General features: G+C 34.9%; 1 protein-coding gene across 2 annotated transcripts in view; it reads right to left on the reverse strand.

Moving 5' to 3' along the window:
* Window positions 1–15,478, reverse strand: part of Tmtc4 (Transmembrane O-mannosyltransferase targeting cadherins 4) — a 123,932-nt gene that overhangs the window by 105,084 nt on the left and 3,370 nt on the right. For both annotated transcript variants that reach the window (XM_089094727.1, XM_089094726.1), the window contains exons 2-3: window positions 9,019–9,244; window positions 3,412–3,598 (exon numbers count right to left, since the gene is read on the reverse strand). In XM_089094727.1, the coding sequence (XP_088950853.1) occupies window positions 3,412–3,598; window positions 9,019–9,244 (413 nt within the window). The remainder of the gene's footprint in view (window positions 1–3,411; window positions 3,599–9,018; window positions 9,245–15,478) is intronic.

Here is a 15,478-nt window from a genome sequence, read left to right on the forward strand (position 1 = left end):
AGAAACTTACTATATCTCTTCCTCCCAAGATTACTTAGGAGGCCTACTGATACAATTTGTTTATGAAAAAAATAAAAAAAATATAGCAGAAAGAAGATCTACGTGTCCAAATAGTGCTGACACCTAGAAATAAAAGAGGGTAGAAGAACGAGGCTAGAAACTAAGATAATAAGAAACAGTTGGTCGAATTTCGTAAGAGAGCAAAGAACGACTTTAAAAGTTAAAAAGAACGAAAAATTGTCGTAAATATGAACAGAATATGGATGTCCTTTGCCAAAATACATTGTCTGCATTTCAATGAAATTACTAACACCCACCCCTTCCCCCAAAATAGGTATTTTTCAAAATCTAGAGGGTTGCAAAAAAGATCTAGGGAGCAAATTTAAACAACTGCCGTACAGTCGAAATTAAAAATGTGATGTAATGTGATTCGAGCTTAGTCTAAATATATTTCCTCATATCAACAGAGGTCAGGAGTTAAATTCTTCGCAGTATTTCCAAGAGTCCTGAAGAAAGGATTAAGTTTGGAATTAAAAATCAACTTTTGTATGGTTTAATTGTCTTTGCTCTGTTGTCCGTCTGCTTATGTAAAGATCAAGGGATTAAAGCATTGGTAAGTTACTTTTCCAGGAGGAAGAAGATATAATATTTCAAAAAGTCGTAAGTATTAAGTTTCAAACAGTTCGTGGTAACGAACTGTAAGTAAGGAGCAACCCGGCTCAATGGTAACCAAAACTCTAGAAAACAGTATTTTGATACAAATAGATACATCAAAAGAATCAGATTTTAATGCTGATTTCAAATATATAAGTTTCATCAAGTTAAATTTTATCTATCAAAAGTTAGGCGCCTGAGAAAATTTGGCTGATTTTCGAAAAAAGGAGGGAAGACCCCCTAAAAGTTATAGAACCTTAATGAAAATCACACCATCATATTCAGCGTATCAGAGAACCCTACTGTAGAGGTTTCTAGCTCCCATCTACAAAAATGTGGAATTTTGCATTTTTTGCCAGAAGAAAGATCACGGGTGCGTGTTTATTTGTTTGTTTTTTTTTTTTTGTTTTTTTTCCCCAGGGGTGATCGTATCGACCTAATTGTCCTAGAATATTGTGAGAGGGCTCATTGGAATGGAAATTAAAATTTCTAGTGCCCTTTTTAAGTGACCAAAAAAATGGAGGGCAACTAGGCCCCCTCCCACGCTCAATTTTTTCCCAAAGTCACCTGATCAAAATTTTGAGATAGCCATTTTGTTCAGCATGTTCAAAAATATAATAAGTAAGTCTTTTAGGATGACTTAATCCCCCTACATTCCCGGGGGGGAGGGCTGAAACTTATGAATTTTACCCTATGTTAACATATAGTACTGGTTATTTGGAAGCATACAGACGTTTTCAGGGGAGATTTTTCCTGGTCGTGGGGGCGAGGGGAGGGTCAGGGGGTATGTGAGAGGATCTTTCCATGAATGAAGTTTTCATGGGGGAAGGGACATTGCTATAAAGGGGACGCCGGACTTCCCAGCATTATTTAAAAAAGATCAGAAATTTAATATAAAAAAACAAGTATTTCAACTGCAATAGCAGCAACATCGAAACTTCAAACGAACAGAAAATATTACATATATTATTGGGTTCACCCCGTAGTGAATACCTCGCTCTTTAAGCCAAAGATTTATTAGTAATTTCATAAGAGCTATTTATTCTAATTAACTGCCTTTGTGATTAAGCGGTCATTTTTAAAGAATTGGAACAAAATTCGAACTTTCGCTTAAAGAGCAAGGTATTGACTAGGGGGCGAATCCCCTAATAAACAAATTAAAAATATATGAATATAGAAGTTCGTTACGTAAGTTAATTCGTAAGCTACGTATATTTATTACTAATAAAAACGTTCGTAAATAAAATTAAACAAGTTTCGAGAAGGCCCTTTAACTAAATAGAAGTACATTAATATGAAAATTTTGTTTTAATTATTCCTGTACGGTGAGCCAAGATCAAAACCTGCATTTATTCAAAAACGTTCAAAAATTTAATAAAAAAAACAAGTTTTTTAAACTGAAAGTAAGGAGCGACATTAAAACTTAAAACGAACAGAAATTATTCCGTATATGAAAGGGACTGTCCCCTCCTCAACGCCTCGCTCTTTACGCTAAAGTTTGAATCTGTCTCACAACTTTATTTTTTAAAACAATAAAAAACTTTAGCGTAATGAGCAAGGCGTTGAGGAGGGAACAGTCTCTTTCATATACGTATATTTATTACTAATAAAAACGTTCGTAAATAAAATTAAACAAGTTTCGAGAAAGCCATTTAACTAAATAAAAGTAAATTAATATGAAATTTTTTTTTATTATTCATGTACGGTGAGCCAAGATCAAAACCTGCATTTATTCAAAAACGTTCAAAAATTAAATAAAAAAAACAAGTTTTTTAAACTGAAAGTAAGGAGCGACATTAAAACTTAAAACGAACAGAAATTACAGCTCTTTACGCTAAAGTTTGACTCTGTCTCACAACTTTATTTTTTAAAACAATAAAAAACTTTAGCGTAAAGAGCGAGGCGTTGAGGAGAGGACAGTCCCTTTCATATACGTAATAATTTCTGTTCGTTTTAAGTTTTAATGTCGCTCCTTACTTTCAGTTTAAAAAACTTGTTTTTTTTATTTAATAGTATGAAAAAACCTCTTATTATATTCAGGATATTTCAGGCATACTAATATCCAGTATATGGACTGGCAGTTATAGGCTAAAGGTGTTAGCCTATAATAGTGGATTATAGGCAAGTTCTCTTGGTTATTGTACTAGCGTGGGCTACATTCCCTGGTGCCCTAACGCGTCGTGCGCTAATATAAAGAACCACAATTTCATCCCTAGGTTCTTCAAACGTGATTTACTTTCCGTCTTTTGCCATTCCGTTTTCTGCGGGAAGTAGATAGTACGTTTTGTAATTCTATTATATCATCTGTTTTTTTTTGCCCGTGGAAAGTCGTAGGAGTCTGTTTATGCCCCTGTAAATATAATGTTTTATTTCGTAAAATGTAGCAGATAGAAAAATTCAGACTTTGCCATTGGACTGGCTGCAACATCATTGGACTGACTAAGCTTTCTGTAGCAACAGTACTGGGCTCTTTGGGGGAATTATCCACCGTCAAGCTGATTCTAAATAGCGCAAAATACATGTATGTTAAAAACACAAAAACAACACGGGACTATTATATAAACTCATATTCAACTAAACAATTGTCATAACAAGGAGAACAATTTTGAATAGAAGCAACTAGGATTATTCCTAGTCTTCTCTTTGACCTTGAAGTCACAAATAATTTAAAAAGTATTGTAATTATTCTTCAATTTCTTAAGATGTATTTTGTATATCTAATGTTAAATATTTACAAGTTGAATTTCGTTAACTTACGGCTTCTGTATGGACAGGATGGACAGAAAACATCAATCCTGCAGTGAAAGAAATCCTATCCAAGGATACATTATAGGGCAAAGCAGATCTTAGCACAACGTAGAAAAGTGTACAGGCTACACCATGCATCAAAACATTTTCGGCGTGAAAAACTAGAGCGTTGAATCCGCTAAGCACAACATCCAGCCTGAAAAACTATTTAATTATAGTGACAATTATAGCTGATTAATTATGCAAAATAATAGTAGTCCTTGTAAAATGAAACCAATGATGGTAATATTAACAGTAAGTAACAAGTTTTTTTTCCCTGAGTACCAACATCAGAGAAGGCTCGTCGACGTGCAATGGCCAAAAATAATTAAATCAAAGGAACTGAAAAAAAAAAACAAGTTTTTAGTATATGACTAATATCCAACATCTCTATTTAGTTTCCCGAGTCCCGAGGAAGAGGAAAGTTCGAAAATGTTTGAAAATAAATCTTTAGTCTACGACTCGTATCTATCATTTCTTTGTTCTTCCTGAGCCCCCAAGGAGGAAACAAAAACACAATTTTTTTGAAAACTATGAAAAATATCAAAAAAAAAAATTCTCCTAAGACACTTTAAAAATATTCACCAGCCTTTTATGAACAACAGAGGGGGAAGCTGCCTGTTCCATCCTCATTCCCCTCAAGGAATGGTAAATTGCAGGAAACAATAGGGTAAATCGTTTAGGCGTAAGGGGTACTGGATTTGATCCCAAACTATGCCCTACATCTGTAAGAAGTTCAAGTTCGATTTTTTTCCATAAATAATAATAACAAAAACAATATCCCAAAGGGCTCAATGTCCCGTTATTTGGGAAACGACATAGAATAAATAACTAATATTGAAACTTGGCATAAACAATACTACCACACGAACCACACGAAACAGCGACCCTACTATCACCCGACAATAAATAACAAAATAACATTTTCTACATCATCGAGGATCCAACGCCAACAAAACAAAACAACCACCCCCCCCCCCAAAGAAATAAACCATAAAACAACAAAAAAATTATTTAATTTTTACCTTATAAGAAACTTTTCATATGTCTCTTAAAGGAGCCAAGTGTCCGTGACTGACGAATCTCAGGAGGAACCAAGTTACAGGCACGTCCCACAGTCACGACCAGACCAAAGTCTGAACGAACCAAGGGAGTAGCCGGAATCATCACATCCTCCCAGTTTCGAACTGTATACAAATTTACTTCCCCTACTAGTTTAAGTAGTCCAGAAAAGCAACATGGGTGATCTCCGTGGAAGAATTGATATGCCAACGAAGATAGAGATGTAACATAAATATCTTTAATCTTAAGGAGATCAACAAGAGTGTGTGTAGTCGACTGGAGAACTCTTAAGGCTTTTTCATGAAGAACATGAACAGGAGTAAGTACAGAAGGAAATGTAGACATCCACACAGACAAACAGTAATACATATAAGGGAAAATGAGAGAGAAATATAAAAGACAGAGTATAGGAAAAGGAAATAAACGCTTTAATTTACGGATGATTCCAAGTCCACGGGAAATTTTCACTCTAATTACTTGAATGTGCCACTTAAACAATAAATTTTCATCCAAAAGAACTCCCAGGAATCGCACATATCGATCCGGGGGGCGACTTATGGAGCCTCTTGGTGTAGGAAGCTGAGTAATTGTGGGGCAGCCCACACCTGCACAGGAACAAATAAGAAGGTGCGACTTTTTTACATTTAAAGCTAGTTGATTTATGTCAAACCAATTGAGTATCTTCTGAGTCATTGCTTGAAGCTTTGGAATAAGGGATGACTCATCCGTAGCTGCAGCACCTAGAGCAGTGTCATCTGCAAATGCTATCAGTTCTTCTCGACTATCAGATGTGGACGCCGACATAGTCTGAGAGCAACAATTTTGACACAATCCATAGCAAAAATTGGTAATTGGGGTGTTAAGAAGTCGGTAGAGGTCGTTCACATAGATCAGGAAGAGGGTTGGCCCAAGAACAGAACCTTGGGGTACTCTGTATTCAATTGGAACTTCCTTGTCTGTATCTTCTATGGCGATATATCTGTCAGGGGGGTATGAAGAGAACCAAGACAATGCTTCCCCACGCACACCATGATGAGAAAGGTTACCAATGAGGATCTTGTGTGTAAAGCTCTCAAAGGCTTTCTTTACATCAAGAAAAATAGCTGCAGGAATAAGATTAGAATCTGATGATTGTCTTATAAACTGAAGAAGTTTATTACAAGCATGTTCTGTAGAATACTTCGCGCGAAACCCAAACTGATGTTGACGAAAAAAAAAATTTGCTTCAAGAAATCTCACCAGAAGTTTTAGCATTGGCCTTTCAAATTATCTTAGAGAATACTGACAAAAGAGAGATCGGCCTATAGTTCCCAGGATCCTCACGATCACCTCCTTTAAAGAGAGCTATCACACGTGCCAATTTAAGACGTTGGGGAAATAATCCTAGTTGAAATGACCTATTAATCAAAAGGCAAAGTGGGGTGATAATCGACGGAAGGATATATTTAATTACTTTAGCAGAAATTTTGTCAAAATTATAATTTTGTCAATAGCAGTTTTTTTCCTATCTCCACAAAGAATTTGTTCATATGATGTAGTGCTTGGCCTTTTTCTGTGATAAGTTGATCGTCTACCATAAGAGACTTAGGGAGGCCTTCTAGCTTTCTGGATGGCCGACTAACTTCCTTAATAAAGTCCCATGTCTTCTTTATATTTTTACCGCAATCAACAAATTTCTTTGTAAAATACACTGTTTTAGCTCTCCGAATAATTGATTTCAGCATACTACGGTACAACTTAAATGCTTCTAATTTAGCATCACTTGGTCTGTTTTTTTACTCTTTCCAAAGGTCTGTTTCCTACTTATTGACTTAAGGACTCCCGATGTTAACAAGGGAGCTATAGGTGTTGATATTTTTGATTGAGGATTCCTTAAAGGAGCTTTTAGACAATAAGACGTGAATTTTTCCTTAACAGAATTGAATTATACAGTCTCCAAGAGGGATATTTTAAAGTAGGTTTGACAACCGAGAGTCCAAATAACATTTTCTGGGGGTTGATTATAGAAAGCAGTTCTAAGAATTACTACTACTACTACTACTACTACTACTAAAAACTCAATGCAGTACCAAGCAGCCTGAGGCCAACACAGCTACACACGCTCTTCCTCCTTCTTCCACAACTCAGCGCAATCAACAAATCTCTTTGTAAAATATACTGTTTTAGCTCTCCAAATAATTGATTTCAGCATATTACAGTACAACTTAAATGCTTCTAATTTAGTATCACTTGTCTGTTTTTGTACTCTTTCCAAAGTTCTGTTTCCTATTTATTGACTTAAGGACTCCCGATGTTAACCAGGGAGCTATGAGTGTTGATCTTTTTGATCGAGGATTCCTTAAAGGAGCTTTTAGACAATAAGACGTGAATTTTTCCCTAACAGAATTGAATTATACAGTCTCCAAGAGGGATATTTTAAAGTAGTTTTGACAACCGAGAGTCCAAACAACATTTTCTGGGGGTTGATTATAGACAGCAGTTCTAAGAATTACTAATGCTACTACTACTACTAACAACTCACTGCAACACCAAGCCGCCTGAGGCCAACCCAGCTACACACGCTCTTCCACCATCCTAATCTATTCAAAACCTCCATCTTTACACCTTCCCAAGAAATCCCCATTTCCCTTAAATCTTTCCTTACGCCATCCTCCTGCCCCAGCCAGGGATGAACTACTTTTTGTTTGGCCCTCGACAGTTGGCAGACAAGGACAATCTTTAGCAATCTGTCATCCTTCATCCGCAGATCGTTCTCTAGCCATTTCAACATTTCTCTCATTATAGCCCTAGAAAGAAAGGTTTGACCCACACGTTTCGTACAACCTAATGTTTCAGATGCAGTCAGTCTGTGGGGTACCAAAAACAATCCATATGCAATTTCTCTGGAAAACATCTAGCAAATCTTCCTTGGTTTTTCAGAGCGCCCATGCTTCAGAACCATCAGTGATCACTGTCATCACTGTCATAGCTTTCAATACTCAAGTCTTGATTTGCAGACTTAGCTTCCAATTCCTTCAAACTTTTTTCAACTGTGAAAAAACACCCTGGGAATTGGCTATTCTACTTATATTCAAGGAAGTGAATCCTAAAATATCTGATAAACAAATTTTTATCATAAGATTAATATCCAACATTTCTCTTTCTTTTCAAAGTTTCCAAGGAGGAAGAAAGTACTTATTCAAGAAAGTGAATTCAAAATATTTGAAAAAAAACTTTTTAGTTTATAACTAATATCTAAAATTTCTCTTTCTCTTCCGAATTTTCAAGGAGGACAAAAGTACACATTAAAGCCAGTGAATTTAAAAATATTTGAAAAACAAGTTTTTTAGCATACGACTAACATCTGAAATTCCTCTTTCATTTTCTGAGTGTCTCTAAGGAGGATAGAAAGAAAGAAAGGTTAAAATTTGTAGGATTGTCTAAATAGATTGCCTAAGATGTTGATTTTTGACTGTCCATCTGGGGCGAAATGTAAATGTCGAATCCAAAAGGAATTCGGAAGATAGACTCGGCACACGTCGCTTTTTTTTGTCGCCGATTTCTAATAAAAATGGCGCCGATTTGAGCTTGAAAACTTTTCTGGTTTTCGGTGCCAATTTACAAAAACAGCAGAGTTTCATCATGTTCATAAAAAAAAGAAATCCTCAATCGCTTCCAAATCAAAACGACTAAATAATAATCATTAAATATTTCACAATAAAAGAACTTCATAATTTAATAATGATTGGAATTAAAATTTAATTAAAAACTTTTTAATGCAATAAAAATTTTAGAGAAATGAAAATTTTAACAATAAAAGATCTTAATATTAATAATGCAAAAACTAAATAACAAGTTGAGATAAATCATGCAACTATTGATAGCCTGCAGTTGACTTATCTTCTTTCTGTTTGGTGGTGTCCATGATGTTTAGTTTTGAAAATCTTGTGCAAAGGGCATTCTTTTTGAACCGTTATCATTTGCTCATTGAGCTGCTGAAATCGGTGCCCGAAAAAAGCTACTTGGGTTGGGCTGTTTAACATTTTCACGGCCTTAATTAAGGTCCTTCAGATAACTCAACATAAACAAAGCATAAATCAAAGCATAATTAATATGCAAATTTTGTTTTAATTATTCAAGTAGGGTGAGCCAAAATCCAAACCTGCAGTAATTCAAAAACGTTCAAAAATTAAATAAAAAAATCAAGTTTTTTTTAACTGAAAGTAAGGAGCAACATTAAAACTTAAAACAAACAGAAATTATTCCGTATATGAAAGGGGCTGTCCCCTCCTCAACGCCTAACTCTTTACACTAAAGTTTTCTATTGTTTTAAAAAATAGAGTTGTGAGAAAGAGTCTAACTTTAGCGCAGAGCGAGGCGTTGAGGAGGGGACAGCCCCTTTCATATACGGAATAATTTCTGTTCGTTTTAAGTTTTAATGTCACTCCTTACTTTCAGTTAAAAAAAACTTGTTTTTTTTATTTAATATAGAATAAGAAACAAGCCATTAGGGAAGATATTATTGCAATATAATACCTGTAACTTAATATAACTAGTGGACGGTAAGATTTGTGACTCAGTGGGTTTGAAAGTGGAGTTCCCCAAAAATCATTGAAAAGTAAATTTGTCCATGGTTTTTCTGCATAAACATCTTTGTTGTTTATGATTGCTTCAGTGTCATCAAAAATGAAACCTCCAAGCAATGATCCTGATCTAAGGAGAGTCGCAACAGTGAAAATAATTAAACAATTCCTTAAAACATCTGAAAGAAGAAGAGTTAGCAATTCGCTTAGAGTTAGTAAAACAATTCAGTCACAAGAGTTAGCAAAATAATTCGTTTAGAGGTTTAAGAAACAATTGAGTCATTAACACATCAAATTTAATAACCCTATAAAACAAATAGTAGGCAACATCAGTGTTGTAAAGGTATTCTTAAACGATTCTAGAAGGGTTTAAATAACCATGTGAATAGTTTTTAGTAAATATTCATTAGGTTTTTACTTAACAGCTTTATCAAGTACTGAACAATCAAACACTTCCAGAAATAGGTTGCTTATAATATATAGACCATAATTCTTATGGTATTATTTTTGACAATTCTTCTACTCTGAGATCTTTTATTCTTTCCCTCTTTTTAAATAAGGGTTAGCTGTTTTAGTCATTCAACCAGTGTATGTTGGTTCTCTGGAGCAACAACTATTTTTGAAGCTCTTGTGAACTGGTTTGTATTTGTATATTTCTGCTTTCTTTTGTTTTGTTCAAGGATTAATCTTTTTTCTCTTTTTTGTATAAATACTCCTGTTCAGAAATTGAAGCATATTTTTCACTGATAAAATAGTGTTTTTATTTTAAAAATATTAGATATATTTTATTACTGTTGACCAAATTTTTTTTGTTCCCACTTAAAAAAGATGCATCAAGTAGTAGTTTTTGCAAGGTGTCAAAAAGCAACATCCTGAAATAAGGTAAAAAAAAATAAATAAAGAAATTAAAGAGCAACACTAAAACTTGAAACAAAGAGATATTATTCTGTATATGAGGAGGGTTGCCCCCCTCCTTGAGCCCTGCTCTTTACTTTATGATAGTATAGTACTTTACTGAAAACATTTATGAGTGCATCAAATTTAGTTAATGAGCAATTGCAAGTGTTTTATTTAACAATTGCTTCTTTAAAGACTGAAAGTAGAGTAGAGTAGAATATTTTTATTTATAACACGTACATAAATAAATGTCACAAAACAGCGCACATGCCTGGTGGCATACTTTAGCGCTGAAAATATTGCCGACGAAAATACATAGCCATTTTCTAACTAAATTTTACAACAACAAAAAAGAAAACCCCAATGAACAAAATGCTTAGCATGTCATAAGATATTTCTTCGCCAGTCTTAGAAAATCTCGCTTGTTGCTGCATTCTCGAACTGATGCTGGAATTGAGTTCCAGGTTTTTGGGCCAGTGTGACGGATGCTGAATCCCGCTCTCGATGTCGGGCGAATTTCGCACGAAAAGTCTGAACGATGCGTAGTAGGATAATTATGAAATTGAGAATTAGTAGAGAAAATGCCGGAGAAATTTACAGGTAAATTACTATATTGATAATTGTGACAAATACTAGAGATAGAAATTAAATGAAGTTGGTCCAAAGAGAAAATTCCTGAAGTCCCATATAGCTGTCTAACTGAAGTTCTGAAATCAACATTAAAAAGAATCCTCTTTGCTTTATTCTGAAGTATTTGGAGAGATTTGAAAACAGACGAAAAGGTAGATGCCCAAACCAAAATGCAAAAGAGAAAATATGGGTGGACAAAAGAATAATAAATAGATTTTAGAATAGCTTTAGGAAAGAAATGACGAAGACGATTTAGCATTCCAATATTTCTGGAAATTTTTAACGACAGTGTTTATAGATATTTATGAAACGACAAATTTTCATCTAAAATAATCCCAAGATATTTGAACTGATCTACCCGTTTTAATTCAATACCATTCAAAAAATGAGAGAACGTATCTGACACTACTGATCCAGTTCGCGAAAATAACATATATTGGCATTTTTTTTTCATTAAGAGCTAGTAAATTCCTTGAATACCAATCAGATACAGTTAGTAACGTACTTTCGAGGTTCTGGAAAAGAACTGATAGGTCCCGGTGAGAAGCATAAATTACTACATCATCAGCAAACATTATAATTTTACAAAGAGGCAAAACTTCTGGCAAATCATTTATAAAAAAAATAAATAGAATAGGCCCAAGGACAGAGCCCTGATGCACTCCGTAATTAATTGGAAATGTTTCTGAACGGAGATCACGAGATTTATCAACACAATCTAGTCGTCTCCCATAAAGGTAAGATGAAAAAAATTTAACAGCTTGTGTTGAAAACCCATAAGACTTTAGTTTAAAAAGAAGCAACGAATGATTTACGGTGTCAAACGCCTTTGCGACATCAGGAAAAATCGCCAACGCATGTTGACCATCATCTAGTGAATCATTAATATTTAGTAAAAGCTCATGAATTGCCAGTTCAGTTGACTTTCATTTTATAAAACCGTATTGAGACGTGTGTAAAATCTCACTATCAAATAAATATTTTTGTAATTGACTATTTGCAAGTTTTTCCGAAATTTTGCTGAAAACCAAAAGTAGAGAAATGCCTCTATAATCTGAAGGGTCAGTTGAACTCTCAGCTTTAGGTAATGCTATAACTTTTGCTGTTTTTAAAAGATCAGGAAAAAACACATGCATAAGTGATAGATTAAAAATATGTGCCAACAAAGGTGAAATGCTTGACGCTATTTGCTTTATAGTTTGAGCCAAAAATTCATATTCATCCTTAGAAAAACTCCGTTTAAGCTTCAGAATAACTTTTTCAATCTCATGAGGCTTAATCTCAGAAAAAGAAAACGAATTTTCTGCATGTTGCTCATTAACTGGAACAGAAGGAGAATTCAGTTGCATATTCATAGTCAATGCAAGTCTAGAACTAATATTACTGAAATAATCTCCAAAAGCATTTAAAATTTCATTGGGCTCTGTAACATTTTCTCCATTTAAAACAAGGCAATTAACACTAGTATTCTTACGACTATGAGGACGCATCTTTTCATTTATCAATTGCCATGTTTTTCTCATATCCGATTTATACTCCAAAAATTTCTCTTTATAATATTTTCTCTTCTCATGTCTGATAATTGAATTTAGCTTATTCCTATTAACTCTGAATTTTAAATAATTCTTAAATTTTCTATTTTTATGTTTTAACGATGTCAAAATATCTTCAGTAATCCATGGGTCAAATTTTTGCGCAAACTTTTCATGTGAAACTCGTGTTGAAGAAGCCCGATCCTGCAGTCGCATCATTTGATCAATAAAATCTGAAAACGCAGCATTTGCGTCATCTGAGCCATAAACCGAACTCCAATCATGGTCACCAATTAACTGACGTAGAACTTTACAATCAATCCATTTATATTGCTTTTTTGAATTATCCATTGTTGAATCTCGATGTTGTTTATTACTATTATTTAAATTTAAAAGAACACTCACCGGAAAATGATCCGACATATCAGACAAAATTACTGACGATTTTTCAGCATCAAATAAAACAGGAGAGAAAATATATTATCTAATAATGTAGCTGTGTTAGCTGTAACTCTTGTCAGCAGAGAAATACTTGGAAGAAAATTAGAACACAACATCATAGTTAAAAACTCCTTATTATTTCCAACATCGAGATTCAAAAGATCAAAATTAAAATCCCCCGAAATAATAACCGGTTTTTTCAACGCTTCCAGATTTTTCGACAGCAGTTAAAAAACTTCAAAAAATCTTTTTGGATTACCCGACGGAGGTTGATAAACAGACCTGAAAATAAAAGGATTACAGACCAAAGTTACAACTTCAATAAAAATAGTCTCACATAACCCTTCATCAGATACAGAAAAATCACTGAGAATATTAAAAGACCAGTCATCACGAATAAACAACATCTGACCTCCTCTCGCATTCTGACACCTTGTACGCAAAATACACTTCATCCCAGGTAGATCTAACATTGTAAGGGGTGTAATAGCAGACAAAAAAGTTTCGCAAACTCCAACAATGTCTATAGGACTAGATGCAAGCAAGAGCTTCAGTTCATTGAATGCACTTTGTAGCCCCTGGGCATTTACATGTAACAATCGGATTGGAAAATCACAACTTTTTGTTTTATCCAATAAAAACTCGCCTGAAGAATAATCACATTCAGGTAGATTATTTACATAAGCCATATCTTTATCACTTCTGGTAGCTGAATTTAGAATAACATCTAATTTCAAACGAGAATCAAGAAAACACTGAAAAAGAACAAAAAAAGAAAAGAAAAATTCACAGCTTCTTAGTTTAGATGACAGGTTCATATGACACATTGCGAATCTGAACTACGTCGGAAATCGTTTTACACGGAATGATTTGCGAACCGCACTTGACATACACAACACCTTGTAAAGTCCATACATTTTTCAATTCAAACTTATTGCGCGCAAGCTTGTAGATTTCTTGCCTTTCCCTGGTTAGAGCCTTATTTACATAGATTCGGGTACCTTTCAAATTCTTGCAATTGCGCAGGATCTCAACTGCAGATGCCTCAGTAAAAAATGTAAGTTCAATCGGAGTTTTTATTTCCGAGGTACCTCCCAAACGCCTTGCACCCTTGACAACGGATTTATCAAGATTGAGTCCCATTTCACTGTTAAGTCAAGCTAATACTTTTTCACCAAGGTGAGGCAAATCACGTGCGGGAGAGTATCCCAGATACAATGACCTTAGTCAGAAGAGAAGACTGGTTTATATCATCCAGCTTAGTTTCAAGCTTTTGGAGCTTTGCGCAGTTTTGAACAATTCTTGCCTGCAAATTGCCAAGTGATTTCTCAAGCAGTTCAAATTTACCCTTGAATTGTAGATCGATCGCCTCATAGACAGCTTGCGTAACAGTATCAAGAAAATCTGACTTAATCTGTGTCACCGGAGAACTCCCTAATCTACTGAACTGCTCTTCCAATCTCCTACAAATTTCATCCTGTATGCCGTCACAAAGGTTAACAATTTCTGACTGCATCAAGTTAACCGACTCAGATAAATCCCCGGCTAAACCTTCTGAGTCCTCCGTACACAGCCTTATCGCTCTCTGGACATTTTTTCTGCCATCTCTCAGCACTTCTTCATATTTCTCCGCGTAAGCCCATATATTCTCGGACGTTACTATCTTAATTTTGACAGTTCTGTAACAACAAACTTCATAATTACTTCCATCATCTTTGACAGGTATCACCCACGTAATTTTGCAAGGCCACAGCTAGTAATATTTAAATTGAGCAAACGCCCGGTTTCCCACTTGCATAGCTTTGGCAAATGACAAAATTAAAAAAAAAGCAAAATCTCTCTCTCAATACATCCGCACACCTTCTGTGTATGAATGTCTAGCAGTGACTGATGACAGTGGGCGGGATAAAAAAAAAGGTAGAGCTGAAAATAGTCAATGGAAAATTTGCCAAGTATCCAAGTTAAAATATCCAAAAAAGTATGATATAATTCTCTTGTGTTAACTAGTCAATGACTGAATCTACTGTTTAAAGCAAATGCACATCAATAGTCTCTATTTTTCCTGAAAAATTGCGATTGATATATTTTATTCCATTTCAATTGCCATTATGTTTGAGCATTTGTTCTTTAGCACATTGAGGGGGGGGGGGGGACAAATCTCAATGTAAAGAGAGTAAAGAACTTTAGCAAAAGGTTATTACTCCCTCCTTCAACCCCCATTCTTCACATTAGAGTTTAATATTTGCTTAACAATGTATCAAGAATGATAATCATCCTGAAATACAACCCAATCAAAAAAATTTCAAGAGGGAGTGGGCATGAAATATGAAAACTTATCTTGGGGGCATCATTTCCACAGCTTTTGAGGGGAATGTTTTGAAGAAATCTATTTCATAGGGATTTGGGCCCATGAATACCTTCAAGTGGGCTGAGCAATGATTACCCCCCCCCCCCCACACACACACACACATACATCGAAAAATGTATAAAGACTGGAAAAAGAAAAATATTTTTATCTAAATCTTGGTAAAAACAAAGTTCCTGGTAGACTTGCCACCATTGGGAATTTTCTGATGGTGTTCATGATACCCCCACCTCCCCCACTCCTTTTGCCCAAGAAGCATACAAATGTAGTTTTTCAAGTCACAATGGAAAAAAAAATCTAAAATAAGAGGGGAGCTATCTTTCTCTAGCACCCACATTACAGATTAGTTAAAGATACTCCTTGGAATAAGGGGATATCAAGAGATTAGTATCCACACCTTCTATATGCACATGAAACCTAACTAGAAGTTGGCAATTTGCACCTAAGACTTTTGAGGCTTCAAATACCCCCCCCCCCCATCCAACTCACCTCAAGAAAAGAGCCCCTTCCTTTGCCCATTCTAACGTTTTTGTTAAACATTATTGATT

The sequence above is a fragment of the Artemia sp. Qi Xiang Cuo genome, chromosome 9, assembly GCF_049724085.1.
Source record: "Artemia sp. Qi Xiang Cuo chromosome 9, ASM4972408v1, whole genome shotgun sequence".
In the NCBI taxonomy this organism is placed as follows: domain Eukaryota; kingdom Metazoa; phylum Arthropoda; class Branchiopoda; order Anostraca; family Artemiidae; genus Artemia; species Artemia sp. Qi Xiang Cuo.